Source organism: Pipistrellus kuhlii, unplaced genomic scaffold (genome assembly GCF_014108245.1).
Source record: "Pipistrellus kuhlii isolate mPipKuh1 unplaced genomic scaffold, mPipKuh1.p scaffold_m20_p_16, whole genome shotgun sequence".
In the NCBI taxonomy this organism is placed as follows: Eukaryota; Metazoa; Chordata; class Mammalia; order Chiroptera; family Vespertilionidae; genus Pipistrellus; species Pipistrellus kuhlii.
In genome coordinates this window covers 28,353,578-28,381,505 of record NW_023425471.1, presented here as the reverse complement: position 1 = coordinate 28,381,505, position 27,928 = coordinate 28,353,578, and the positions used below count along the sequence as shown (strand labels likewise).

The 27,928-nt window shown below is 37.9% G+C and overlaps 1 protein-coding gene across 6 annotated transcripts in view; it reads right to left on the bottom strand.

The window, feature by feature from the left end:
• Positions 1-4,158: 4,158 nt before the first annotated feature.
• The window catches only part of HEPH (hephaestin), a 98,443-nt gene continuing 74,673 nt past the window's right edge, over positions 4,159-27,928 (bottom strand). For 5 of the 6 annotated variants that reach the window (XM_036439885.2, XM_036439886.2, XM_036439884.2 and 2 more), the window contains exons 17-21: positions 26,767-26,992; positions 23,950-24,089; positions 22,966-23,128; positions 6,942-6,986; positions 4,159-5,161 (exon numbers count right to left, since the gene is read on the bottom strand). In XM_036439885.2, coding sequence (XP_036295778.1) covers positions 4,929-5,161; positions 6,942-6,986; positions 22,966-23,128; positions 23,950-24,089; positions 26,767-26,992 — 807 coding nt within the window. In that variant the 3' untranslated portion in view covers positions 4,159-4,928. The remainder of the gene's footprint in view (positions 5,162-6,941; positions 6,987-22,965; positions 23,129-23,949; positions 24,090-26,766; positions 26,993-27,928) is intronic. The other variant, XM_036439883.2, reaches the window with a different exon arrangement.

The following is a 27,928-nucleotide window of genomic DNA, read 5'->3' as shown; positions in this document are numbered from 1 at the left end:
GTTGTCGCACAAAACTTGTTTCCACCTGACAGCCTTTTCATGCTGATACCTGTAATCGTGTCTCAGGCATCAAACAGCAAGAATGCGTGAGTATGAGTCAGTTTACCACTAAACTCCACATTTTTCTTTTCAATCAATATTTTATTGTTTTCAGGGAGGAAGTGAGAGGGAAAGAGAGATGGAAAATCAATAATGAGAGAGAAACATTGATTGGTTGCCTCCTGCCTGTCTCCTACTGGTGATCGAGCATGCAACCCAGGCAGGGAAATCTAACCATGACCTACTGGTTCATAGGTTGATGCTCAACCATCGAGTCACATCAGCCAGGCCAAACCTCACATTTTTAGCATCTCAGGAAATTGTACAGTATTTTTGTGTTTTTTGTTTGTTTGTTTGCTTGCTTGCTTTTGTTGCTGCTTATTATTATTAAATGTGTACAGTAAATTATCATGGATCCTAAGAATGTTAGCGATAGCAGTAAAGTGAAAAGGAAACTTGTGAGAACAATAATAAATCTTTAAAAATAAATAATTGCAAAGTATGATAGAGGTGTTTGTGTGCCTGATATTGCTCCTGAGTATGGCATGGTGAAATAGATGGTTAGCATACTTTTAAAACATAAAGAGGCCATCAAGAGTGCTGATGTTGCTAAGGGTGTAAAAGTGCCCATAAGGAGGAGGAGGTAAAGAGGAACACCTATAATAATCTGAACAATGAAGATTTATTATTTAAAAATTATAAAATAAAAGTGTCCATGAAACAACGATCACAGGCAATTGAGAAAGGTTAAATGGAATCATTTGGGGGTCTGGAACATAATAATTCAATTTACTTTATTTATAATGAAAAAAAAAAGATTTTTTTAAAACATATCTCTTCTCAAACAGCCTTCCAGAATGAATTAAGTTATTATAATATTATTGAATATATTCCTTATGCTGTACATTACATCCAATGACTATTCTCTAACAAACAATTTGTACTTCTAAATCTCTTTACCTTTTCCACTCATCCCAAGACCCAAGTATGGCAGAGTGGTCTCACCAATAGTTGAGGATCCAGCAGTGCAATCTCCAGTCTGGTGCTGTAAAAATAGTAGTGCATGTCCCTGGGAAAGGTGCATCTGGGTCTCCTAGGCAGTCTGAATCACTACTAATTTTCACCACCATATGCAATATGGGATCCTCTTCCCATCTCTGTTCATCTGCGTTGGGGATCCCTGTGTGGGGTTGAGACCCCATGCTCCTAGGGAGAGGGAATTTTGTAGTTGCCTTTGGTTTCTCAGCCACCACACCTGGTGGCTAGCCCTTTTCTGCATCTGTGCTCTTCTTACCACTTTCTATGTGGTTTCTTTTTTTTAAATCCTTGATTTCAATTCAGCTAGCCTTCAATTGGTTATTCAGGTTAATTGCTCTATAATTTAGTTGTATATCCGGTTTTGGGTTGAGAGCAGGTGAGTGTGGCTTCCGCTTATTCTATTGCCATCTTGGAATATCCAAAACAATTTATTTTAGGAGGCAGTCACCTTAAGTTTAGCACACAGATTTTGGCATAATTTTGCATGATAATGTAATTGTCAGTGATTTTATTGACCTTTTTTTTTTCTTTGCTTGGTATCTCTGGTGTCATATCTCCTGTTGATCCCTGCCAGAGCCACTTATTTCTGGGTAAGAAAAATATGTTATAGCTTGCAGGCCTGAAAAATGTGTTCTGGGTTGAGCAGCTTACTATGTTGAAATTTCCCATGAAGTAGAGGAATCTGTAGCCTGTAGAGATAAAGAGCACCTTTTCTGGCCACTTGGTGTCAGAAGAGTTCCTCTTCAATCCCTGTTTCTATTGCTTCCAGACCATTCTGGGGTTATCTAGGACTTCTGTTTGACCTTTGGCTGCATTCCGCTTGAATAATTGTTGGAAAGATACCTAATTGCTCTGTTGCTTAGTGTTTCTCCAGGATGCTTACCTCTTTTTATCTTTTTGTGTCCTTATATTGTTTCCTCTTTCATTATTTCATTGTTTAATCTGGAGTGTCTTTATCTTCAGGGAGAGATAAGTCTATGGAATCTTATCTAAATTGGAAGCCTAATTTATATTTTAACAACATCACTTGTCTTCATGGAGAATCCATGATATGGGTCTAGAGTGAATGTGAGTAAAGTAAGCAGGAGGCTATAACACTGGTCTAGGTAACAGATGGCTGTGTTTTAGACTGGGGTTGTAGCGATGAATATAGAAACAAATGAATCAGTTAATATATTTTTAAGTAAAACAAATAAGAATCACTAAAGTGTTGACTTTGGAGGTTTCTGGCTTTAGCAATTAAATGGATAGAAGTGTCACTTAATTGTCAAAAATGTCTCCTATATCCTCATTGGAAGCAAACCCTCCACAAAAAAATACATCTCTTTCTGAAATGCATGCATGGGTTTGAGCTTACATTCCCCTATCTGGAGCAGTATTACATACTCAGAAGAAGTGTATCCCTATTCCACGTGCCTGTCCTTATCTCAGATTCATTATCAAGCTAACAACCTTCCAAATGAATGAAAATTATAATTATCATTGACTGGAATCCTCAGAATGTACTGGATTTTCAAAAATCTCCATATCAATAGTGAGTCTAAAGAGTTCTGGTGTTGAGTGCATTGATTATGCAATGGCTTAAAAAGTTTAACAATTGATTTCATAACTAGCAATCCAACTCTTCCCTCACCGCTTTCTGCTATATTCCTGATTTCCAGGAAAGCTCCCCAGGAAGCCACTATATATTTCCAGTAGGACATGATCTCACTCATCTAGGGGAAATGGTGAACAACTTTGATGAACGAGAACAGACCCAGAGATAAGGAGCCATGGGTCAGACTGTTGGACCTCAAAGGGAGGGTGGGGATAAAAGGGAGAAATCAACCAAAGGACTTATGTGCACACATATAAGCCTAACCAGTGGTCAAGGACAATAGGGGTTGGGGTGGGGGATTGGAATGGGGGATTGAGGACAAATATGTGATGCCTTAATCAACAAAGAAATTAATTTAAAAAAAATAAACTCTGTTCTTAATTTTTCTCTTAAAACTTCAATATTATATAGCAACTGAACACCAGCCTTGTGTGGGTTTCTACATTTGATGTGCAAGGGGGGTTGGCTCTGAATATAGAGAAATTGGAGTCAATGTGTGCATAAAGGATGGAGATAGAAGAGGTTTCCATGATATGGGAGGATGGAACAGGTATTTGGAGTCTAATAGATGAAGGCTTGTATCCCTGCTCAACTTCTAGCTGAATGTCCTTAGGTAAAGTTACTTATTCTCTCTAATCCTTAGTTTACTCAAGTGTAAAACATAACAGCACTCTTATAAAACTCAAGGAAGTCAAATGCAATCAGGTATTAGATGCTTTCTAAAGTATAAAGCACCATGTATTTCATACATATCATATTTACTGTCCCTGATGCCGCCTCTGTTCTCTACTTGCCATATAAAATGTTAATATGGATATTATAGTGAGGGTGGGGCATCCTAAACCATCCCTACTCTCTTGTCTGTGGTCTCTCACCAACGTTTTGAATAGGTTTGAACTTGCAGGTGACAAAAGAATATTGTTTTAAGGTGCCAAAGGGAAGGACTTTGTGTTTCAAAGAGGACCCCAAAATTTCAAGTAGACCTCTTATATCCTCAACTATCAAAAGAGCCCATGGGATCTGCGTCATCCTTTCCTTGCCAAGTGGACAGGTTTTATCCTTACTGCAGTCCTCTATTTTCCTTTGGCAACTTTTCTTGGCATTAAGATTACTTTTGACACCGAAACCGGTTTAGCTCAATGGATAGAGCGACGGCTTGGGGACTGAAGGGACCTGGGTTCGATTCTGGTCAAGGGCATGTACCTTGATTGCAGGCATATCCCCAGTAGGGGGTGTGCAAGAGGCAGCTGATCGATGACTCTCTCTCATCGATGTTTCTAACTCTCTATCTCTCTCCCTTCCTCTCTGTACAAAATCAATAAAATATATTTTTTAAAAAAAGATTACTTTTGACACCTACGGGGAAAAAGATGGTAGCCACCATTCTGATTTTGAGGCTTCCTTTGGGACAATGTTTTCATGTCCAAAAAACAAGCTTGCAGGCATTCTATACCCACTCCCCCTCTCCCCCCCACCATAGAGTGTTTCAATCGTAGTCACAGCTTTCCAGAGCCAAGAGGAAACATCAAAATCATCAAGTTCATTCTTACAGTGTCTTAACAAGTACTTTAATGTATAGGAATTTATGTCTAAAATATGAACAAGACACTTAACATTCCCTTCTGTATGATTGTACTAGTAAATTGAAGGACTGGCTTTCTGCGGAGATTCTGGATTTAGAAGTTAAAGGTACTCATGACAACCACTACCTACCTACTTTTCCAAAATAGTTTCCTTCGCACAATTAAAACACAATTTGGATCTCCAAATCTAACCCCACTAATTCCCCATCATGCCTATTTGCTTAGTACTTAGTTTAGATGTAGATTATATTCACAACTCCCTTTGTCTTGGTTCAAAGTTAATTAGGCTAGGTCCTAAAAAAAGTAAAAACCTATTCAATGTGTTTTATTCTTGGTATGTTCTTTGTGAGAAGGATCAGTTTTTAGGAATTTCCAGATCTTCCAAGTGTCATTGACTGATAGAATTTGCCATTAAAATTTGTGATATATAATTTTAGATGACTCACCTAGCCCAGCTCCCAAGTGGAGCAGAAAAACTTAAATAAAAAAAGTGAATATAGCATTTTTAGGTAAATAAATAAGTGGGGAAAAACCCCAGACAAGATTTATTCCCTCTTATGTCTGTCTACCACCCATGCTCCTTTTACAGTGAGGTCATCTTCTAGTACATGCACTCCTGAGGGAGCATTCCAGAGGGAGCATTCCAGATGTGTAGTGCCAAGATTCAGCTGTTAGTTCTTGAGGGACAGAAGCTGAAAATTATCATCTAGGATCGACCTCCTGTTGCGCCGTAATTTTTTTTGACGATGTTGGTGCCAGACCACACCACCAAGAGCCAGGGCAATGAGCAGAAGAATGACACCCATGGCAATCATGACAGAAACAAGTATCTCAATATCCTTTATAGGGATCTTCATGCCCAGCATCCTCACATTGTCTTCACTAAAGTCTCTGGAGATTGCTGCTGAAATTGAACAAGAGAAAAATGGGAACCCTGGGCTGGAGTATACATTAAAGGTCACTTGCAATCTACCACTAAAAGAGAAAAAAAAATTCTATCCAAATAAAACAGAGGAGCTGTCCCCATCCCTAAAAATACCAGCTGGTGAAAACAGGCTCAGAGGTTACAGTGACTTCATATAATAACATGCTATAGCTAAGAAAGTTCTTAGGAATCACTGAGGCTCTAATCCACCTATGGAAAGAGCTAAGACTCAAAGTAGGAAGAGCATTGATAGAAATATATCAAGGCTTAGGATGTAAAAACAATTGGATTTTGTTTGTATGGTTCTAAAAGGAAGAATTAAAAATAATAAGTAGAAACTCTAAGGAAGAAGTTTGACTCAATGATCTAACTGATAAGATCATTGGGCCTGTCATGCCACTGTGCTGTCACCTCTTTGAGTCATGATAACACTGATGTCACATTAATCTTTTTAGGTGAAATATTTTATTGTCTGAGTTCCTGGAATGCAAACTTTTAATGATCTCTAATTAACCCATGGAGTAAAGCTCATATCCAAGTCACTCTTAGACCTCCAAGACATTTTCATACTCCTATTTTTGCTTGAATACCCTTTCTTCCTATTCACTTTTCTACCCCCAATTTAAATGTTACAGTTCTCTGTAAAGCTTTAATTAATTCACCTGGACAGTTAAAACTCCTTTTTTGTGTGTTTTCAAAGTATCTGTACTGTTTAAACTCTCACAATTTACTTGCTTGGGATAAGTTATCTAATCCTCCCTCATTTCTGCACTTCAATCACCTATTTTTTTTAGGGGTTAATAACTGTACTTAACTCAGAGGTTTATTGTGAAGTTTAAGTGAGTTCATATTTATAAATATTTAGCATAGCACCTGGAAGATAGTATATGCACAATAATTGATAGATGTTATTACTGGTTGCCTTTTTAAAACAACACATAGCATCTAACATTGCAATTATTATTTTTCTGTCTCATTCCACTTTTAGACACAAATCTCTTGAAATATAGTATGTATGTTTTTTTGCTTTGATGTCCCTGACTCTCAGAATCTGTTCAATGAATATTTAACTGAATGAACGTACGTTCTTACAGAAGTTCTTACAGAAGTGAAACAAGATAAAATACATGCATATGTATGTATGGTGATCCACTTTGAGCCTCATCTTGCCTCTTCACAACCCCTCCAGGATACATCCTAGTTCCATGGTTGTCAGTTTATAAAATACCTAATATTCTTTCTAGTTCTCATAACTTTTGAATTTTTCTGAATCTTAGTTCAGGTACAAATGGGGTGGGAAATGAAATCACTATTTGGACCTATGCTAGATAGAACAAGAATCTGTATTTTCTTATAGGAAAGAAATGACTGGTTCTAAAGAGTAAACTGTTTGGTATTCTACAGATGCAAGAATAAAAATACCTGGTACATACTCTATGGTATTTGTTCTAGTTTCACACTGTCTCTATGGGCAATTCATGACTGTGCTACAGTATATTCATGTCCAACCAAGCAAGACCTCAAACTTTCTTCAGCCTTCAACTCAGGAGGTTGGGGTAGAGACCAGAGAGAATAAACCTACTGAGGGAAGGTGAACCTGAAATTCCTGGCTTCTGAAGTTTTGCAGAAATATTAGAACGCTTTCTCCTAGTACTTCTATCCATCTTTCAGTCATGTGAATCCCATATATTAGAGATATATACCTTCCCACAAATGCACATTGGATATAACTACCCAGTTTGTGGATCACTCTTCCTACCTTTTCCAATGTCATTGGTAATGGTGGTGATAATGCTTAAGTGTTCTAGAGAGAGAGAAAAAAAAAGACAAGAAGTTAGTCCTGTTATTCTTCATATCAATATATAGGCTCACTGTGGGAGGTTGGCACTAGTTGGGGAAAACTCTAGGGTAAGATAAAAAATGAAGGTACTTGGGCTTAACTAACTTATGGTCAAAGTCAATGTTGATATGTAAATTTGATTTAGAGTAGTGACACAAAATTTGAGCAAGTGCATAAACTTAGGAGAAAGTTAAGCTATCCCTATGCATTATTTACATATTTATTGGCACTTCCTCTATTACCATTATTACTCTTTTTGTCACCCTTTCCACCCTCCCTTCAGGAATCCCCTACATATTCAATTTCTTCATCCTCTTCTTGCTTTAATGAGGCTGAGTTCTTCTCTAAGGGCTATGCTTCCTTTACATCCTCTCAGTGCTTTCAGATTATTGCTCCTCTCCTTTTTGTAAAGACTTATCTCTTTTGAAGTTCATATTATTTATCTAGAATAACCATACCACTTCTTATCAATGTTGCTAGCAGTTCTTTTCATTCATGAAAATCTTAATACCTGGCTCAGTCTTCCTCTCTTCAGTTCTCACTATGGGTATTGATCCATCATCCAACACTCAAGCCTCACCACTTCTGAACTTCTTAACTCCAATAACTTTCCCACAACTACTACTGTGATCACATTGGGCTTTTAATGAAATACTTCTCCATATAAAAAATCTAAATGTAGCAACAGCGTTCTATCCTTTTTGTACTCCAACATTATTTCATTTCACCTGTTATTTCCCTCTCATGAAGACCTCTAGCTCCTGGACCCTTCAGGCTTTTTCCTAACATGCCAGCTTTATCCTGTCTTTTCTTTCCTTCTTGATCCATGTTCTGTCAACTCACAAGGAGTGTTATAATAATCTACAAAAAATGCAGTAATTATAACTTCCCTGTATTTTGTCTGGTATACTAAATGCTGGTGGAGAAAAAAAAATCACACAAGTACAATATAAAGATCATTATTCTTTGTGTCCAACTTTAAATAAGCCCTCAAAGTTTCCAGGCAATAATTAATTTCCCAATACTCAGAGTAAACTTCCCACAGTGGTTATTTCAAACATTTGGCCACTCTCCTCAAGCCCCTTACCTGACCACCTATCCTTTACTCTCAACATTTTTTGACACATCAGTTCAGCACTTGACTTTGGTTCTAAGGACTGACAGCACAACAAAGAATTGTGTGCTTATCTGGGTGGTAGGAAATAGTACTAGAGTAGTATGTGAAAGCCACATTCTAGGAGTATGATTTACTGGAGGACAATACTTTTCAAACACATGGGAAATCATAGTGTACAATTATTTGTCTACCCCTAGAGGATAAGCAGCAGCAGAATTGTAATTCCTACCCTGGTTTGCTAGTCTTTTTGAATGCCTGAAGGCTTTCTTCCACTTTCTATTTTTGATAGAGTGCCAATTTTTGGCAGTCCTAGAATATCTACCTTAATACTACTATTTTTTAAAAACCATATGGCACTTTAAAACAAAGCACAGGAGCCCTAACTGGTTTGGCTCAGTGGTTAGAGCCCTGGCCTGTGGACTGAAGGGTCCCAGGTTTGATTCTGGTCAAGGGCATGTACCTTGGTTGGGGGCACATTCCCAGTGTGGGGTGTGCAGGAGGCAGCTGAATCGATTTTTCTCTCTCAGCGATGTTTCTAACCATCTACCCCTCTCCTTCTCCCTTCCTCTCTATAAAAAAAATCAATAAAATATATTAAAAAATATTAAAACAGAGGGAGAAAACGGTGGAAGAATAGACAGACGTGTTCTGAGCCTTGTCCCAAAACAGAAAGAAAGGACAGCTTAGGGTTGCACTGGGAGTGTTTGTTAGCAAGCTAAGGGACAGGTGAACTCCAGGAGAAGGAGGTGGACTGCTGGACGGGGTTCCCCTGACAGGGAAGCACCCACAGCAGCTGGGTCCCCTCCCAGAGCTATGGGCTCAGTTGGGGAAATCTCGCCATCTTGAAAGGAAAAGTGGATCGTGTCAGAGGCCTGAATATCCACAGCTGTGGCAACTGCCGAGCAGCTGTGAGCCCCAGAACACCAGTCCCAGGTGGCGCGAGTGCTTGGACTCAAAGGGGCTCTCCACTGCACTATGGAAAGGAGAGAGAGAACTACATAAGCAGACATCCTGAGAAGAGAGACCAAGGGGAGACAAAGAAACAGCACACATATGAAAGAAAAGCAGGCATTGCCAGAAAAGGAAGTAAATGAATTAGAGGCAAGCAACCTATCAGAGAAAGAATTCAGAGAAATGGTCATAAGGTGGCTGAAAAGAATGGAAGACAAATTTGACAATATGACTAAGAACCAAGAGGAAATGGGGAAGAACCAAGAAGAAATGAAAAATGACATCACTGCTATAAAGAACTCAATAGAAAGAATCAAGAGTAGACTAGAAGAAGCAGAGGATTGCATCAGTGAGCTAGAAGACAAAATGGAAAAAGATACCCAAGTAGAGCAGCTTCTAGAGAAATTAAAAAGCAGGAGGAGAGCCTAAGTAAACTTTGGGACAACACAAAACAAAACAATATCTGCATAATAGGGGTTCCAGAAGGAAAGGAAACTGATGAAGGCATAGTAAATCTGTTGCAAGAAATAATGACAGAAAACTTTCTTGATATAGGGAAGAAAAACCCCACACAAATCCAAGAAGCTCACAGAGTCCCAAGCAAAACGAACCCCAAAAGACCAACGCTAATGTACATTATAAAAATAAGAATCTTAAAAGCAACCAGAGAGAGACAGAAAGATACATACAAAGGAACCCCCATCAGACTAGCTACTGATTTCTCAATAGAAACTCATCAGGCCAGAAGGAAATGGAATGAAATATACAAAGTCATGCAAAGGAAGGGTCTGAATCCAAGAATACTGTACCCAGCAAGTATATCAATCAAAATTGAAGGTGAAATCAGGAGTTTCCCAGACAAAAAGGGACTAAGAGAATTTATCACCACCAAACCAGCAATGAAAGAAATGCTAAAGGGTCTGCTGTAAATAAAAAGAAAAGAAAAGAAAAGAGAATCCAAGATGGCTGCACAGGTAAACACCTAGCCGCAGCCGCACACAATTTCAATAAAATACAACTAAAATATAAAATGGACATTACCCAGAACTACAGGAAAGTTGACTGACTGGAAATTCTACAATGAGAAGCAAGGAGAAAACCAGAAGGAAGAGCGGAGGAGCTGTAAAAGCTTAAGGTACGGAGACATGCGGTGTGCGCGGAGAGGACGGAGCCGGAGAGGAGGGGCGGCTGAATGCCTGGCTGGCGTTCCCTAGCGAGAAGGAGATAAAAGCTCTGACTGTGCTGGGCCCCAGTTCTGACTGCTCTGAACCCCAGTTCTAGGCCAGACCCCGGGGACCCAGGCTCATCCATAGGAAGCTGGGCTGTAAGGTGGAACCCAGGGGGAGTGGCGAAAGGAGGTCCTGGAGGCACGCACATTGAGCGCAGAGAAGGGACAGTTGGCTGTGCCACGGGATTGCCCTGGCGGGAAGGAGACAAAAGCTCCGGACTGCTCTGAATGCCACCTCCAACTCCACTTCCAACTGAACTGAACCCCAGTTCTGGGCTCATTGGGAGAGAGCCTAGACTGTTTGGTAGCAGGCGAAAATTGAGGGCGCCTTTCTCTCAGAGGTGCTTACTGAAGGACCCTAAGGAACACTGAGACTCAGGAACTGCATAGGGCGGGGCTGACGGAAGCCAAGGCTGTAGGCTACACCCTGAAACCCCACCCCATCAGGGAAGCTGCGAAAATGCCAAGACAAGGAAATAGATCACAAACGAAAGAAATGGAGGACAAAAAGTGACTGGATATAGAGTTTAAATCTATGCTTATAAGGTTTTTCAAGAATTTCCTAGAAAAGGTCAATAAGACCTATGAGGATATGAAAAGGGATCAACTAGAATTAATAAGGAATCAACAAGAAATGATAAGGGATCAACAAGAAATAAAGAATACATTGTCTGAAAAAAAAATATTATACAGAGTCCTAAAAACAGAATGGAAGATCGCAAGAATCAAGTCAAAGATTTGGAACATAAAGAGCCAGAAGACACTCCTCTGCAGAAGCTAGAAGGCAAGAGAATCCAGAAAATTGAAGATGATGTAAGAAATCTCTGGGACAAGTTCAAGCGAACCAACATCAGAATTATGGGGGTCCCAGAAGATGAGAGAGAGCAAGATATTGAAAACACACTGAAAGAAATAGTGACAGAAAACTTCCCCCACCTGGTGAAAGAATTAGACTTACAAGTCCAGGAAGCGCACAGAACTTCAAATAAAAGGAATCCAAAGAGGACCACACCAAGACAAATCATAATTAAAATTCCAAGAGCAAAAGACAAAGAGAGAATATTAAAAGCAGCAAGAGCAAAGCAGGTAGTGACCTATAAAGGAGCACCTATACAATTATCAGCTGATTTCTCAACAGAAACCATGCAGGCCAGACGGGAATGGCAAGAAATATTCAAGGTGATAAATAGCTAGAACCTACAGCCAAAGATAATCTACCCAGCAAAGCTATCACTCAGAATCGAAGGCCAGATAAAGAGCTTCACTAATAAAAAAAAGCTAAAGGAGTTCATCACCACCAAACCAGAATTATATGAATTGCTGAAGGGTGTTCTTTAGGATGAGAAAGTAAATAAAGATAAAAATTATGAACAACAAATACGTAACTATCAACAAGTGAATCTAAAAACCAAGGAAATTAAAAAAAAATCTGATGAACAATATTAACTGTTGAATATAATAGAATCAGAGGTATGGAAGGGGAGTGAACTGACGATTCTTGGGGAGAAGGAGAGAGAGGGATTTGGGAAGAGACTGAACATAAACTGTGCACCTACAGATGAGGACAATGGGAGGTGGGGAAAGGGCAGGAGGTGGGGTGGGAACCTGGTGGAGGAGAGCAATGAGGGGGGGGAAGGAACATTAGTAATAATATGAACAAAAAAATTTATTTTAAAAAATGTATGCCATATCAATAAAATCTTTCAGAAAAAAAAAGAAAAAGAAATAGGAAGTTAGGAAGAAACACAAGGGTATAGAGTAAAAATGGTGACAAATAAGTACCTATCAATAATAACTTTAAATGTAAATGGATTAAATGCCCCAATCAAAAAGGGTAATGGATTGGGGGGGCGGAGCTTGAAGATGGCGACCGAACAGTCGGACTTGTTCTGACTCTGGTCCCAGAACAGATAGAAACAGCATCTGAGTCGCTCAGGGAATGTTGATTGGCAGCTAAGGGGCTTCGGAATTCTCTAGGAAGGTAAGGAAAGGTCCGCTGGACAAGATTTCCTGACCAAGAGGCCAGCACTGCCGCGGCTGCGGCGGCTCTCCCAGCGAGCTCTCGCGGAGAGAAGGCAGCGCCATCTTACCAGGAAAGGAGGAGCATCCCTGAGGCCTGGAAAAACACGCAGCGGGGAGGTCCATCAAGCAGCTGAGAAGCCCGAATCGGCACGGGCGCGTGGAATCCGGGGAGTTCTTCCGTCACCCACGGAAAGGTCAGAGTTTGCGGGGACAGCCTAGGGGACCAGGGTCCCGCGGCCCAGGCAGCTACGGTAGCCGGGGAGCTCCAACCCCTCCCTCAGGGTAGCCGGGAGCGCGCACTACCGGCCGCCGAGCAGCACCCAAAGAAGGCTGCAGCGACACCTAGTGCTGGGTTTGACGTTATCCTCCCCAGAAGCGGGACTTTTTTAAAACGCCACAGGTCACTGGTCAGAGCGTTAAGAATCTCGGCTGTTTCGCCAAGGGCGGAACATCTGGACACCTTGGTGCCTGATCCCCTTCACCCCCTTGCTTCTGAATACTAGGGAAGGACTGCCCAGTTGGGCATATCCGGGGAAATTGCAGGGGGAAATTGCCTTCCTGGAAACAAGGGATCTGTACCAGAAGAGATAGTCTGGGAGCCAGCTGGCACCCTGCCAGCTAGAGCCATAGAGAAAGAAGGCCAGAGCAACCAAAAGACTGGGAGGTCAAACCAGTAACACTGACACCTAAGAGCTGAATTACAAACTGCCTTTTTTTTTTTTTTTTTTTTTTTTTTTTTTTTCCTTCTCTTTTCTTTTCTTTTATCTTTTAATTAATCAAAAATAAATGGACACAAATAACTAAGATATAGTCTACTTAAAACTAAGGATTACCTTACAAATCTGAGGTGCAGTGGAATGCTGGGAACTGCAAGACTTTCTGGGCCGAGAATCAGGAGTGCCAAATACATTAACAGAGGAAGTGAATGACCACTACTGGACATTTTTATGCTAATTTTACTATTATTTTTTTTTCATTTTTTACCTCTTTTATTTAATCTTCATTTTTTATATCTTTTACTTAAGAAACGATTTTTTTTTCTTACTTGATTTTACCTTTTTAATTATTACATTTTTCAATCTCTATCATCACTATTACTACTGCTATTTTGTAAATTTTTTTTTTTTTTCTTTCCCTCTTCAGTACCATTTTATTATTTTTCTTTATTTTACCTTGGGAGTAACCTTCATTCTATTTTAATCTCTACTATAGCATCATTCAACCCTATCTCAACTCGATCTTTACACCATCACTCTCTTGCTAAACTTTACCCTTTTAGTCTACAGTTTATCCTATCCCTTTCTGGCTTTAGTTTTTCCTCTATTCTTTCTGTATACCCCCTGCTAAAACTCTCACTATACGTATAGACCTATGTTCCAACCCCTGATCCAAGTGTATAAATACCAATCTCTGCACTATATTAACTAGTTAAAAAAAAAAAAAAAAAAAAAAAAAAAAAAAAAAAAAAAAAAAAAAGAAAGAAAAATTGTTCTCCCCTCTATCCTTTTCGCATTGTTTGTGTGAAGGTTGATTATTGTGAATTTTTAGGCTTGTTAGTGAAATTGTTATGCTTATTACTGTGTTGTTATTGTTGCTTTGTATTTTTTTTTTAAATACTCTGTTTTTGTTTGTATCTTTTACTTCTGTATATCATAGCCTTACTTAATAATAGGGGATATTGTAGTTTGTATTAATCTCCAAGTATTGTTACTGGCATTGGCTGGGTTCAGTGGTTGTTCTATGGCAGTTTTCTCCACATATATATAGTTTGTTTCCCATTTCTCTTTTAGTTTGCTTCTTCTCTCTCTTTCTCTCTCTCTCTCCTTTCTTTTTTTTCCCTGTTTTCCAACTTTATTTTGTCATTACTTTTTTTCCTCTTTTTCTATCTCTTTATCCCTCTTTTTTTATTTTATTTACTTAAATTTTTTTAATTTTAATTTTTACTTTTTTAAATTTTTCTTTATTTTATTTTTACCTTTCTTCCTTCTCTCCTATCCCCTAAGTTGCCTTTCTCTAGTGGTCACCTTTACTAAAGGTTATTAATATTGTAAGTACATTCCTGTTAAGTGCCTCTTGTGTTGTACCAGGTAGTGTTTGTATTTTGAAATTTTAAATCAACGCAGGAGAAGGAACACCACATAACCAGACATCCTGAGAAGAGAGGCCATGGGGAGACAAAAACATAGTCCGCACATGAAAGAAAAGCAGGCATCACCAGAAAAGGAAGTAAACGAGCCCGAGGTAAGCAGCCTACCAGAGCAAGAATTCAGAATAATGATCATAGGATGGCTAAAAAGAATGGAAGAGAAATTTGACAATAACCAAGAAGAAATGAGGAAGAACCATGAGGAACTGAAGAAGAACCATGAGGAATTGAAGAAGAACCAAGAAGAAATGAAAAATGACATCGCTACCATGAAGAACTCAATAGAAAGCATCAAGAGTAGACTAGAGGAAGCAGAGGACCGCATCAGTGAGCTAGAAGATAAGATGGAAAAAAATACCCAAGTAGAGCAGCTTCTAGAAAAAAAGATTAAAAAGCAGGAGGAGAGCCTACGGGAGCTTTGGGACATTACAAAACAAAATAATATTCGAATAATAGGGGTTCCAGAAGGAAAGGAAACTGAGGTAGACATGGAAAAAGTATTTCAAGAAATAATGACAGAAAACTTTCCTGAAATAGAGAAGAAAAAACCCACACAAATCCAAGATGCTCGCAGAGTCCCAAGCAAAATGAATCCCAGAAGACAGACTCCGAGGCACATTATAATCAAATTGGCAAACAACAATGACAAAGTAAGAATCTTAAAAGCAGCCAGAGAGAGACAGGAAGTTACATACAAAGGAACCCCCATCAGACTAGCAACTGGTTTCTCAACAGAAACTTACCAGGCCAGAAGGGAATGGGATGAAATATACAAAGTCATGCAAAGGAAGGGTCTGAATCCAAGAATACTGTACCCAGCAAGGCTATCAATCAAAATTGAAGGGGAAATCAGGAGCTTCACAGACAAAAAAAGACTGAAGGAATTTATCTCCACCAAACCAGCAATGCAAGAAATGCTAAAGGGTCTACTGTAAAAATAAAGAAATAGGAAGTGAAGAAGGAACACGGGTATAGAATAAAAATGGCATCAAATGTGTACCTATCAATAATAACCTTAAACATAAATGGATTAAATGCTCCAATCAAAAGACATAGGGTAACAGATTGGATAAGAAAACAAGACCCATACATCTGTTGTCTACAAGAAACCCACCTCAGAAAAAAAGATGCACACAGACTGAGGGTGAAGGGATGGAAAAAAGTTTTCCAGGCAAATGGAAATGAAAAAAAAGCTGGGGTAGCAATACTTATATCTGACAAATTAGATCTCAGAGTGAAGGACATAATAAGAGATAATGAAGGCCACTTCATAATACTAAAGGGAACAATCCAACAAGAAGAAATAACCCTGGTAAATATATATGCACCCAATACAGGAGCAACCAAATACATTAAAAAACTGCTGGAGGACATTAAGAGAGAGATTAATAGCAATACAATCATAGTAGGAGATTTTAATACCCCACTGTCACCCTTCGACAAATCATCTAAACAAAAAATCAGCAAAGAAATATCAATCCTAAGGGACTCACTAGACCAGATGGAATTAATTGACATCTTCAGAACACTCCACCCCAAAGCCACAGAATATACATTCTTCTCAAGTGCACATGGGACATTCTCAAAGATAGACCACATTTTGGGTCATAGGCAAAGTCTCTTCAAATTCAAGAAGATAGAAATCATATCAAGTATCTTCTCAGACCATAATGGCATAAAACTGGAAATTAACTACAATAAAAATAATCCAAAGAAATCAAACACATGGAGACTAAACAGCACGCTATTAAACAAGGACTGGGTTACCAGAGAAATCAAGGAAGAAATTAAAAACATCCTGGAAACAAATGACAATGAAAACACAACAATCCAAAATCTATGGGACACAGCAAAAGCAGTCTTAAGAGGGAAGTTCATATCCTTACAAGCCTATTGCAAAAAACTAGAAAAAAGGGTAACAGATGATCTAACTCTACAACTCAAAGAGTTAGAAAAGGAGCAACAAGAAAAGCCCAGTGTAAGCAGAAGGAAGGAAATAACAAAAATCAGAGCACAGATAAACGACATAGAGACCAAAAAAACAATACATAAGATCAACAAAACCAAGAGCTGGTTCTTTGAAAGAATAAACAAGATAGATGAACCTCTAGCCAGGCTAACTAAGAAACAAAGAGAGAGGACCCAAATAAACAAAATCAGAAATGAAAGAGGTGAAATAACAACAGACCCCAACGAAATACAACGGATTGTTACAAAATACTACGAACAACTCTATTCCAACAAACTGAACAACCTGGAGGAAATGGACATATTCCTAGAAAAATACAAACTTCCAAAACTCGATCAGGAAGAATCTAAAAATCTCAATAGACCAGTGACTTGGGAAGAAATTGAAACAGTCATCAGAAAGCTTCCAGCAAACAAAAGCCCAGGGCCAGATGGCTTCACAGGAGAGTTTTACCAAATATTCAAGGAAGAACTAAAACCTATCCTCCTCAGACTTTTCCAAAAAATTCAAGAGGAAGGAACACTTCCAAACTCCTTCTATGAAGCCAGCATCACCCTAATACCAAAACCAGATAAAGACAACTCAATGAAAGAGAATTACAGGCCAATATCCCTCATGAACATAGATGCCAAAATCCTCAACAAAATCCTAGCAAATCGGCTCCAGCAGAGCATCACAAAGATCATACACCATGACCAAGTAGGATTTATTCCAGGAATGCAAGGATGGTACAATATCCGCAAATCAATAAACGTGATACATCACATAAACAAATTGAAAGATAAAAATCATATAGTCATATCAATTGATGCAGAAAAAGCATTCGATAAAATCCAACACCCTTTCCTGATAAAAACTCTTAACAAGGTGGGAGTACAAGGATCATACCTCAACATAATAAAAGCTATATATGATAAACCCACAGCCAACATTATACTCAATGGGCAAAAACTAAAACCATTCCCTCTAAGAACAGGAACAAGACAGGGATGCCCACTTTCGCCACTCCTGTTTGACATAGTACTGGAAGTACTAGCCATTGCAATTAGACAAGAGGAGGAAATAAAAGGCATCCAAATTGGAAAAGAAGAAGTAAAGTTATCCTTATTTGCAGATGACATGATATTGTACATAAAGAACCCAAAAGACTCCATTAAGAAACTAATTGACTTAATAAATGAATTTGGCAATGTAGCAGGATACAAAATTAACGCCAAGAAATCCATGGCATTTCTATACACCAACAGTGAAACTACAGAAACAGAGACTAAAAAAGCAATTCCATTTACCATCGCACCAAAAAAATTAAGATACCTAGGAATAAATTTAACTAAGGAAGTAAAGGATCTATATGCAGAAAATTACACGACATTGAAAAAAGAGATAGAGGATGATGTAAGGAGATGGAAGAACATACCATGTTCATGGATTGGTAGAATCAACATCATCAAAATGTCCATACTTCCTAAAGCAATCTATAGGTTCAATGCACTCCCCATTAAAATACCAAGGGCATATTTCACTGACCTAGAAAGAACTCTCCAACAGTTCATTTGGAACAATAAAAGACCCCGAATAGCCACAGCAATCCTGAGAAAGAAGGGTAAAGTAGGAGGGATCTCAATACCGGACTTCAAACTGTATTACAAAGCCACTGTTCTCAAAACAGCCTGGTACTGGCACAAGAACAGACATATAGATCAATGGAATAGAATCGAGAACCCAGATATCAACCCAAATCAATATGCTCAATTAATATTTGACAAAGGAGGCACGAATATACAATGGAGTCAAGACAGTTTCTTCAATAAATGGTGTTGGGAAAATTGGGTAGACACATGCAAAAGAATGAAACTAGATCACCAACTTACACCATACACAAAAATAAACTCAAAATGGATACAGGACTTAAACATCAGACGGGAAACCATAAAAATACTAGAAGCATCCTCAGGCAGCAAAATCTCAGACGTATGCCAAAAGAACTTCTTCACTGATACTGCCCCCAGGGCAATGGAAGCTAAAGAGAAAATAAACAAATGGGACTACATCAAAATAAAAAGCTTTTTTACAGCAAAAGAAACCATCAACAAAACAACAAGAAAGCCCACTGTGTGGGAGAACATATTTGCAAATAACACCACTGATAAAGGTTTAATCTCTAACATCTACAGACAGCTGATACAACTAAATAAAAGGAAGATGAATGATCCAATTAAGAAATGGGCAAGGGACCTAAATAGAATATTTTCAAAAGAAGACAGAAGGAAGGCCAAAAGGCACATGAAAACATGCTCAAAGTCACTAATTATACGAGAGATGCAAATCAAAACAACAATGCGGTACCATCTCACACCTGTCAGAATGGCCAACATCAAGTCAACAAACGACAAGTGTTGGCGAGGTTGCGGAGAAAAAGGAACCCTCGTGCACTGCTGGTGGGAATGCAGACTGGTGCAACCACTGTGGAGAACAGTGTGGAGTTTCCTCAAAAAACTGAAAATGGAACTCCCATTTGATCCAGTAATCCCACTCCTAGGAATATATCCCAAGAAACTAGAAACACCAATCAGAAAGGATATATGCACCCCTATGTTCATAGCAGCACAATCTACAATAGCCAGAATTTGGAAACAGCCTAGGTGCCCGTCAGCAGATGATTGGATAAAAAAACTTTGGTACATCTACACAATGGAATACTATGCTGCCATAAAAAAGAAGGAATTCTCATCATTTGCAGCAACCTGGATGGAATTGGAGAACATCATGCTGAGTGAAATAAGCCAATCAATGAAAGAGAAACACCACATGACCTCACTCATTTGTGGATAATAAAGAGCATTATAAACTGATGAACCAAAAGATAGATATAGAGACAGTAAAGCAACAAGCAGATTGTCAAATTACAGCGGGGAGGGGAGGAGGATCTGGGGGAGATAACAGATCAACCGAAGGACTTGTATACATGCATATAAGTACAACCAATGGACATAAAACTATGGGGAGGGAGGGGATATGGGGGAGGGAGGGAGGGGGCAAAAAAAAATCATTAAAATATGTAAAAATAAATAAATAAATTAATAATAAAAAAAAAAAAGGGTAATGGATTGGATAAGAAAACAAGACCCTTATATATGCTGTCTACAAGAAACCCACCTCAGAAAAAAAGATGCACACAGACTGAGGGTGAAGGGATGGGTAAAGCTTTTCCAGGTGAATGGAAATGAAAAACAAAAACAAAAACAAAAACAAAAACAAAAACAAAAACAAAAACTGGGGTAGCAATACTTATATCTGACAAATTAGATCTCAAAGTGAAGGACATAACAAGAGATAAGAAAGGCCACTTCATAATACTGAAGGGAGCAATCCAACAAGAAGAAATATCTCTGGTAAACATATACGCATCCAATACAGGAGAATCCAAATACATAAAAGAACTTCTGGGGGCTATCAAGGGAGAGATTGACAGCAATACAATCATAGTAGGGGACTTTAATACCCCACTATCATCATTGGACAAATCCTCTAAACAAAAAATCAGCAAAGAAACATCAATATTAAATGACTCACTAGATCATATTGTATTAATTGACATCTTCAGAATATTTCACCCCAAAGCAACAGAATATACATTCTTCTCAAGTGCACATGGGTCATTTTCAAAGATAGACCATATATTGGGACATAGACAAAGTCTCTCCAAATTCAAGAAGATAGAAATCATATCAAGCATCTTTTCAGATCACAGTGGCATAAAACTGGAAATCAACTACAATAAAAACAATCCAAAGAAGTCAAACACATTGAGACTAAACAGCATGCTATTAAACAATAACTGGTTTACCAGAGAGATCAAGGAAGAAACAACAAACATCCTGGAAACAAATGACAATGAAAACAAAACAATCCAAAATCTATGGGACACAGTAAATGCAGTCTCGAGAGGGAATTTCATAGCTCTACAAGCCTACTTCAAAAAACAAGAAACAATGCCAATAAATTACCTAACCCTACAACTCAAAGAGTTAGAAAGAGAGCAAAAAGAAAAGCCCAGTGTAAAAAGAAGAAAGGAAATAATTAAGATCAGAACAGAGATGAATGTCAGAGACCAAAGAAACAATATAAAAGATCAACAAAGCCAAGAGCTGGTTCTTTGAAAGGATAAATAAGATTGATGAACTTCTAGCCAGGCTCACCAAAAAGCAAAGAGAGAGGACCCAATTAAACAAAATCAGAAATGAAAGAGGTAAAATAACAACAGACCCTACAGAAATACAAAGGATTGTTACAAAATACTACAAACAACTCTATTCCAACAAACTAGACAACCTGGAGGAAATGGACAGATTCCTGGAAAAACATAACCTTCCAATACTCAATCAGGAAGAATCCAAACAGCTCAATAGCCCAGTAACTATGGAAGAAATTGAAGCAGTCATCAAAAAGACTCCAGCAAACAAAAGCCTGGGGCCAGATGGCTTCAAAGGAGAGAACATTCAAGGATGAACTAAAACCTATCCTCCTCAGACTATTCCAAAAAAATTCAAGAAGAAGGAACACTTTCAAGCTCCTTCTATGAAGCCAGCATCACCGTAATACCAAAACTAGATAAAGACAACTCCATGAAAGAGAATTACAGGCCAATATCCCTCATGAACATAGATGCCAAAATCCTCAACAAAATTCTAGCAAATCAGATCCAGCAGTACATCAGAAAGATCATGACCAAGTAGGATTTATCCCAGGAATGCAAGGATTGTACAATATCTGCAAATCAATAAACATGATACACCACATAAACAAACTGAGAGATAAAAAATTACAGTCATATCAATTGATGCAGAAAAAGCATTTGATGAAATCCAACACCCCTTCTTGATAAAAGCTCTCAACAAGTTGGGAATAGAAGGAGCATACCTCAACATAATAAAAGCTGTATATGATCAACCCACAGCCAACATCATACTCAATGGGCAAAAACTAAAACCATTCCCCCTAAAAACAGTAACAAGACAGGGATGCCCACTCTCACCACTCTTGTTTGACATAGTACTGGAAGTATTAGCCCTTGCAATTAGACAAGAAGAAGAAATAAAAGGCATCCAAATTGGAAAAGAAGTAAAGTTGTCCTTATTGGCAGATGACATGATATTGTACATAAAAAAACCAAAAGACTCCATCAAAAAACTAATATACTTAATAAATGAATTCGGCAATGTAGCAGGATACAAAATTAACACCAAGTAATCTATGGCCTTTCTATACACAAATTGTGAACTTACAGAAAGAGAGACTAAAAAGATGTACTATGGTACATCTTCACAATGGAATACTATGTTGCCATAAAAAAGAGGGAATTCTCACCATTTGCAATAATCTGGATGGAATTGGAGAACATCATGCTAAGTGAAATAAGCCAGTCAATGAAATAAAAATACCAAATGATCTCAATCATTTATGGATAATAAAGAAAATTATAAACTTGAACAAAATGATAGGTACAGAGATAGCAAAATATCAAATGGAATGTCAAATTACAGCGGGAAAGTTAGGACGATATGGGGGAGATAAGAGATCAACCGAAAGACTTGTGTGCATGCATGTAAGCATAATCAATTCACACAAAACTCTGGGGGGTGAGGACATGTATGTGAGTGGGGTGGGGCAATTGTAAGATATGTACACATATAATATTTTAATAAAAAATGAAAAAAATTAAAACAAAGCACATGAGAAAAAATTTCCTGGATTCATGTGGGCCCCAGGAGATTTTATATGGCCTCTTATAAAGGGCATAATGTTAAGAACTGAACTCAAATTGAAAGGCTTAAGAAGTAAGAGACTTGACCCTTTAATGACTCAAAGGCATATAATCCAACACAGCCTACCTTTCGACATTCTTGGTAACTAACAAAGATTTATTGGTAAAGAAACTACCCCAATTATTCTCTTTCCACATTAAAAAATCATAAGAAAACTTTTTTCCTCTTGGTAGGAACTCTGTCTGAGATAAACTGTAATCAAAGGCTATTATTTCTTTGCAGCCTTAGACAGAGTTGTTATAAGACATAAAGAACTACCTTTCATAATCCACACAAGAAAAATCAACTAAGAGATGATTATTAGAATTATTTTTCTTATTTTTATAATTTGGAGTCTTTAACAAAATTTATTGAAATATTGACTTTAATGAATTTTAAGTAATAAATTTATATACAAAATAAATATATTTCAAAGTAAGAAAGTCTGCATTAAGCATAAATGACTAAAACCCAAGTAGTTTCAGGCAGTTTCAATTGATTTGAGCTCAATGTGTATCAAATAAATTAGAGGCAAGAGCAAGGGGGCAACGGAGAATAAAAAATATTGGATGAGAAAACACTTATGCTGCCTTAACTTCTGGATCTCCTGGGATTAGAAGAACAGGTAAAACTTTTTAGGATTATCTGTTTTCAACAGGCTAGACAAGTGCCATAAGATGGCACAACTTGGGTAGTTAGTTCTTACCTCTTTGGGATAAAACAGTAAAGAGAGTTTCCATGCCAGCATGGACATGGTCAGTAACATGGCAGTGAATAAGCCATGTCCCAGGGTTGCTGGCCACCATCTCCACAACCTCAAAGGTCCCTGGGAATAAATCCACCACATCTGCCCGGTAGCTCTTTCCATTCTGCAAGAGATGTTGGAGGTGAAGAGGAAGTGGGTAGATAGTATAGAGATCACCTCACAGGTTATAAAAATCAGTAGGCTTGGAAGTACACATTAGGTAAATGGGACTCCAATTTTTAGACCAGAGAGTAGCTTAAATAGTTTACCTTATTTATCTTCCCAATGAACCTGCCCACACAAACTAAATCAATAGAAGGGACTTTTTCCTCTTCCTACTTATCCTTCAAGTATTCCAAAATAAAAGATAGTGAAGCTATCTCTGAGGAACTAAACTGGGAATAAAATCTGGGGAATCTGGCTTAAGTCTTGAACTCTGGGAAGGAGTCACATATTTTCTTTAGCAATGAAAATCAAAATAGTTTATTCTTCATATCATCACTTTTCTCAGCACTTCTAGATCTTTACATTTATATCAATGCCTCCAACTCTGTCCCTTTTCTTAAGACTAAATCTTCTTCAAAACCTACATGTTTTGTTATAAACTCCTCAATTGAAATTCTTATATGAAGTATTTTTAGATTCTAAGACAAGACTGAAATTCATAGATCTTGCAATAACAGCTCATTGTGTCTTTAGTCCTTGACTGAGAACCAATTATATTTATTCCTTCAATCCCACTACTCCATAAATGAGCAACTTATTTCAGATAGAAGGATGCTGGGATATACAAGTCAAAGTAGAATTTCCAGCCCAATGTTCCATGTACAAGATTTCTCCTCTTTTAACTGATTATTTTGTTCTTTGCTATTCCCTTCTTCCTCAGTGGCTCTTAAGGCACTCCACTAATCACCCTTGAGGGACTCAGCCCTCTTTCTAGCTCACCCGATAGAGGAAGCTCTCTGCATGGAAGTGGACAGTGTGCAGGTCAATATCTTGGCCCATGGCTAGCATGTACCAGGCCACTCGTTCTCCTTTGTACATGGTAAGACCCTTGAGGTTGGCATAGAGCTTTCCATTAATGGCTGTAAAAGAATACAAAGTTTTATATTTCTCATTTTGACTTTCCATTGCCACTGCCCTAGGGCTAGTCCCTATTATCTCTGATGATAGCAATAGCCTCCTAACTGCTCTCATCTCTATTCCATTTGTTCCCCTCTAGTTTATCTTCCACATTGGTGTTATAAGAGTGGGCTTCTAAATAACTAATATGACAATGCTATTCTGTTGTTTAAAATACTTTAATACCTCCCTCCTTCCCAAAAGATCAAGCCCATGGCTTCTTAACTCAGCCAATATGGTCATTTAAAGTATGGCTTCAGCCGAAACCGGTTTGACTCAGTGGATAGAGCATCGGCCTGTGGACTCAAGGGTCCCAGGTTCGATTTCTACCTTGGTTGCGGGCACATCCCGGTAGGGCGTGTGCAAGAGGCAGCTGATCAATGTTTCTTCCTCATGGATGTTTCTGACTTTCTATCCCTCTCCCTTCCTCTGTGTAAAAAATCAATAAAATCTATTAAAAAAAGTATGGTCTCAAAATATTTTTCCAGATTCATCTCCCATTATCCAACAAACTTATTTCAAGTAGGGTAATTTATTCACCATCCCCCATATGTCCCAATTTGCATATTCTTTGTGTCCCTTCTCATGTTTTGGAACTTCCCTCCCCCAAACCCTGTCTCTTTCTATCCATCTGTTCAAAGCCCAATCAAACCTTCACCTTCTCCACAACACTTCTTTGATTAGCTCCTTTCGGTACCTCTCACTTTCTGCACCCTCTCAACCTCTGAACTTCTCTAGTACTGTCTGTTTTGCTTTTTGGAACTCATCAGAAATTGTGTCTTATTTACTTATCTTTAATTTGTGGAAGATTGTATCCCCGACTAGTCTCTAGGTTCCTAGTAAGCAGGAAATGATAATAATATAGTACTATTGTTCCTTTATACTCCCCAGAACACTCAGCAGACGTATTAGCTTACAATAAATATTTTTAAAAGATGTCACATTTAAAAAAATTAATAATGATATCAATTCATGGGCTTCATCATCTGCCTCTTCCTAGACTACATCCTATGCTCTAAAGACAATGAACTACTCAGTGTCATGTTAATGAACATTGCCAGGATTATGCCCAAGACATTCCTCAACTTCTTATATTCTCAGAGAAGGAAGGTAATTCCCATTCTACATCTCAAGATGGAAAAGAATGAAAGGGACGTTTATAGCCACCTCTGGTTTTATCCCCACCAAACTGAATTTGAGAAAAAACAACAACAACAACAACACTAAATGTACTCAATTCAGCCTTTTCTGAATCTCTCTCTTGAATCTATCTGATCATACAAAGGGATGCAAACATATTGACTATTACATTGTGGAAAAGATTCTGTCCCTGAAAAAAAAATGATGGCTAATGTTTGCCATATATGTTAATGACAGGATAGAAAACCTATATATTACAAACCTATATATTAGGAAGCCCACTTAATTGAAGAACCAAATTCGGTTTTCCAATTAACCTTTTCAATAAGTTCACATTTGACCTCAAACATCTCTTTCTCTTTTTGAATTGGTTCATGAATCTGAAAGGAAAGGGAATAATATTATCTATTTTCCCTCAGACCTCTACATTATTTTACTTTATCTCCAATGCCAGCACTCAAAAAGTTCTCAACCAATACCTGCTGGACAGATAGGTAGATTGATTGATATATGAAGACTTTGGATGAATGAACATTTAAACAAGCATATGGAAATGGGCATTAGCCCAATTCCTGCACTAATATGATCTAACTGTGATTACTTCCTTTTTGTCCTCGGCAATTTATTTTTTTGATTTGACAGGAGATAAAGTTCACTTTATAGTTTGTGAAACATCTGTTCCAATGTGAATTGTTCATATATCCATAAAGGAGAAATAAATAGAATTCATGTGACAATGAAATACTACTTTTGAATTTCATTAGAGTCACCAACAAGGCTAAACATTATGCTCAGGTCAAAGGAATATTACATTAGAAGGGATAGTAAGAAATGACTTAATATATTTCATTGCTCTTAAATTCTCCCGCTTGTCTGATATTTCCCATTGTTTTTGAAGAGATACACATATTTCTAGAACAATGGAGGGCTTGAGTGCACAATGTCCCTAAAAAATCCACTCAAGCATAAAAAACCTGCCATCTCTTTCTTGTATGTAATATAATCCAAGTATGTTACTATTTTAGGCTCTCTTCACCAATTCTTCAATCTGTAAATTGAAGTTTGTTTTTAAAAATAGACTAAAAAAATAAGCTGTCCATCTGTGTATATTGTAAAACCATATATCAGATCCAGAGTAGTAAAGAAATAAGATTATATTGAGAAACTAAATTCAGGATTTTGAAGCAGAGAAACTCTCAGCAGCCAGCTCACCAAATATATTGAAGGTCATAAATGTCCATATTGCCTCTGTAATATGTTCAAATATGCTGATGTCACCACAGAAACTTTACAGAGTCAGCACTCCTGCTTTTTTGGCACCTGATCTAATATAGACTATATATCTGCTTTGTGTATATAAATAAAATAGTAGGAGACATTTCTTCCATTTGTTTCTATTCCACCTTCCTACCTTCCCATTTTTTCCCAGGAATTATGTACCCTTGGATAGTAATGGGTCTATAAGATACTCCTATATAAAGAATGGGGGCTTCTACAAACCATGCATTTTATTACTCTCCAAGAAATTTTTATCCTGTAGGTTAATATGGTCTGGCTTCTGGGCCCCATGGGTTGCCACGTTCTCATCCAGATACCAAGACTTGTTCTCATCAAAAATCAAGAATAATAAGGCAAATTCTCGGTCCATGTCATTTCTTAATCCATTGGGTTCCAGGATGCCCTTTCTGCAGATGACCAAGGGCCCCACCAAGCCACTGTACATGTCCTGAAAATGGGAGGAAGAGAGAGTAGGAAATATGAGGTTGTTCCTGAGTGGCAGTGCTGTACAGAAAGCCAAGCTGACATTCAAGCCCACTCTGTCCTCAGAACTTCTTCATAATGCCTTACATTTATAATCATCTTCAGTATATTATCTGAATTTAGCCTCATAAATATCTTGGGACACAGGTAAGGTGTGCTACATAAGCTTTGTTTTAGCTAGGCTAGACTACTCAATGATCTGCAAGCCCACCAGAACTTTCAAAACCCAGTGCTTTTTCTCATACTGTCTCTTTTTTTTGAAATGTCCTCCCCTCCGCCATATCACCTATCATATGGCATATTATTATGTATCTTTCAAGACTCAAAGTACATGCAACTTCCATTAATTGTGTAGCCTTCTCCAGCTTTCCTCTCATTCATCCCCACCTCCAAGCAGAAGTAATCACTATCTGGTGAACCCACATATAACTATTATATGGTTTTAAAGAGCGGCATATATATATATATATATATATATATATATATATATATATATATATATATATAGCATTATAGCTTATATTAATCTGTCTCCCAAAATGGATAATACTCTTTGAATATGGGAACTCTATCTTACATTTATATCATTTAAAGCACCAAGTAAAATGTTAAAAATGTAATAGTCTCTCAATAAATGATTGCTGAGATCTGGTTGTAGATTGGTGGCTAGATTCATTAACCCATTTTCCAGATGAGGACACAAAAGCAGAATGACTTTTCTAAAGTCACTCCAAAGGAAGGATTAAACAAAATTTGAGGCTATAGCCCCACTTTTTTTTTTTTTTTTAACAAGTAATCATAGGCTTTTTAAATGAGAGCTTATAAAATCCAAGAAGAAGAATCAAGAAAGAAAATGTTCATGGCAAACATGTGATGTTATCTATTTCCTTAATTCCTTCCC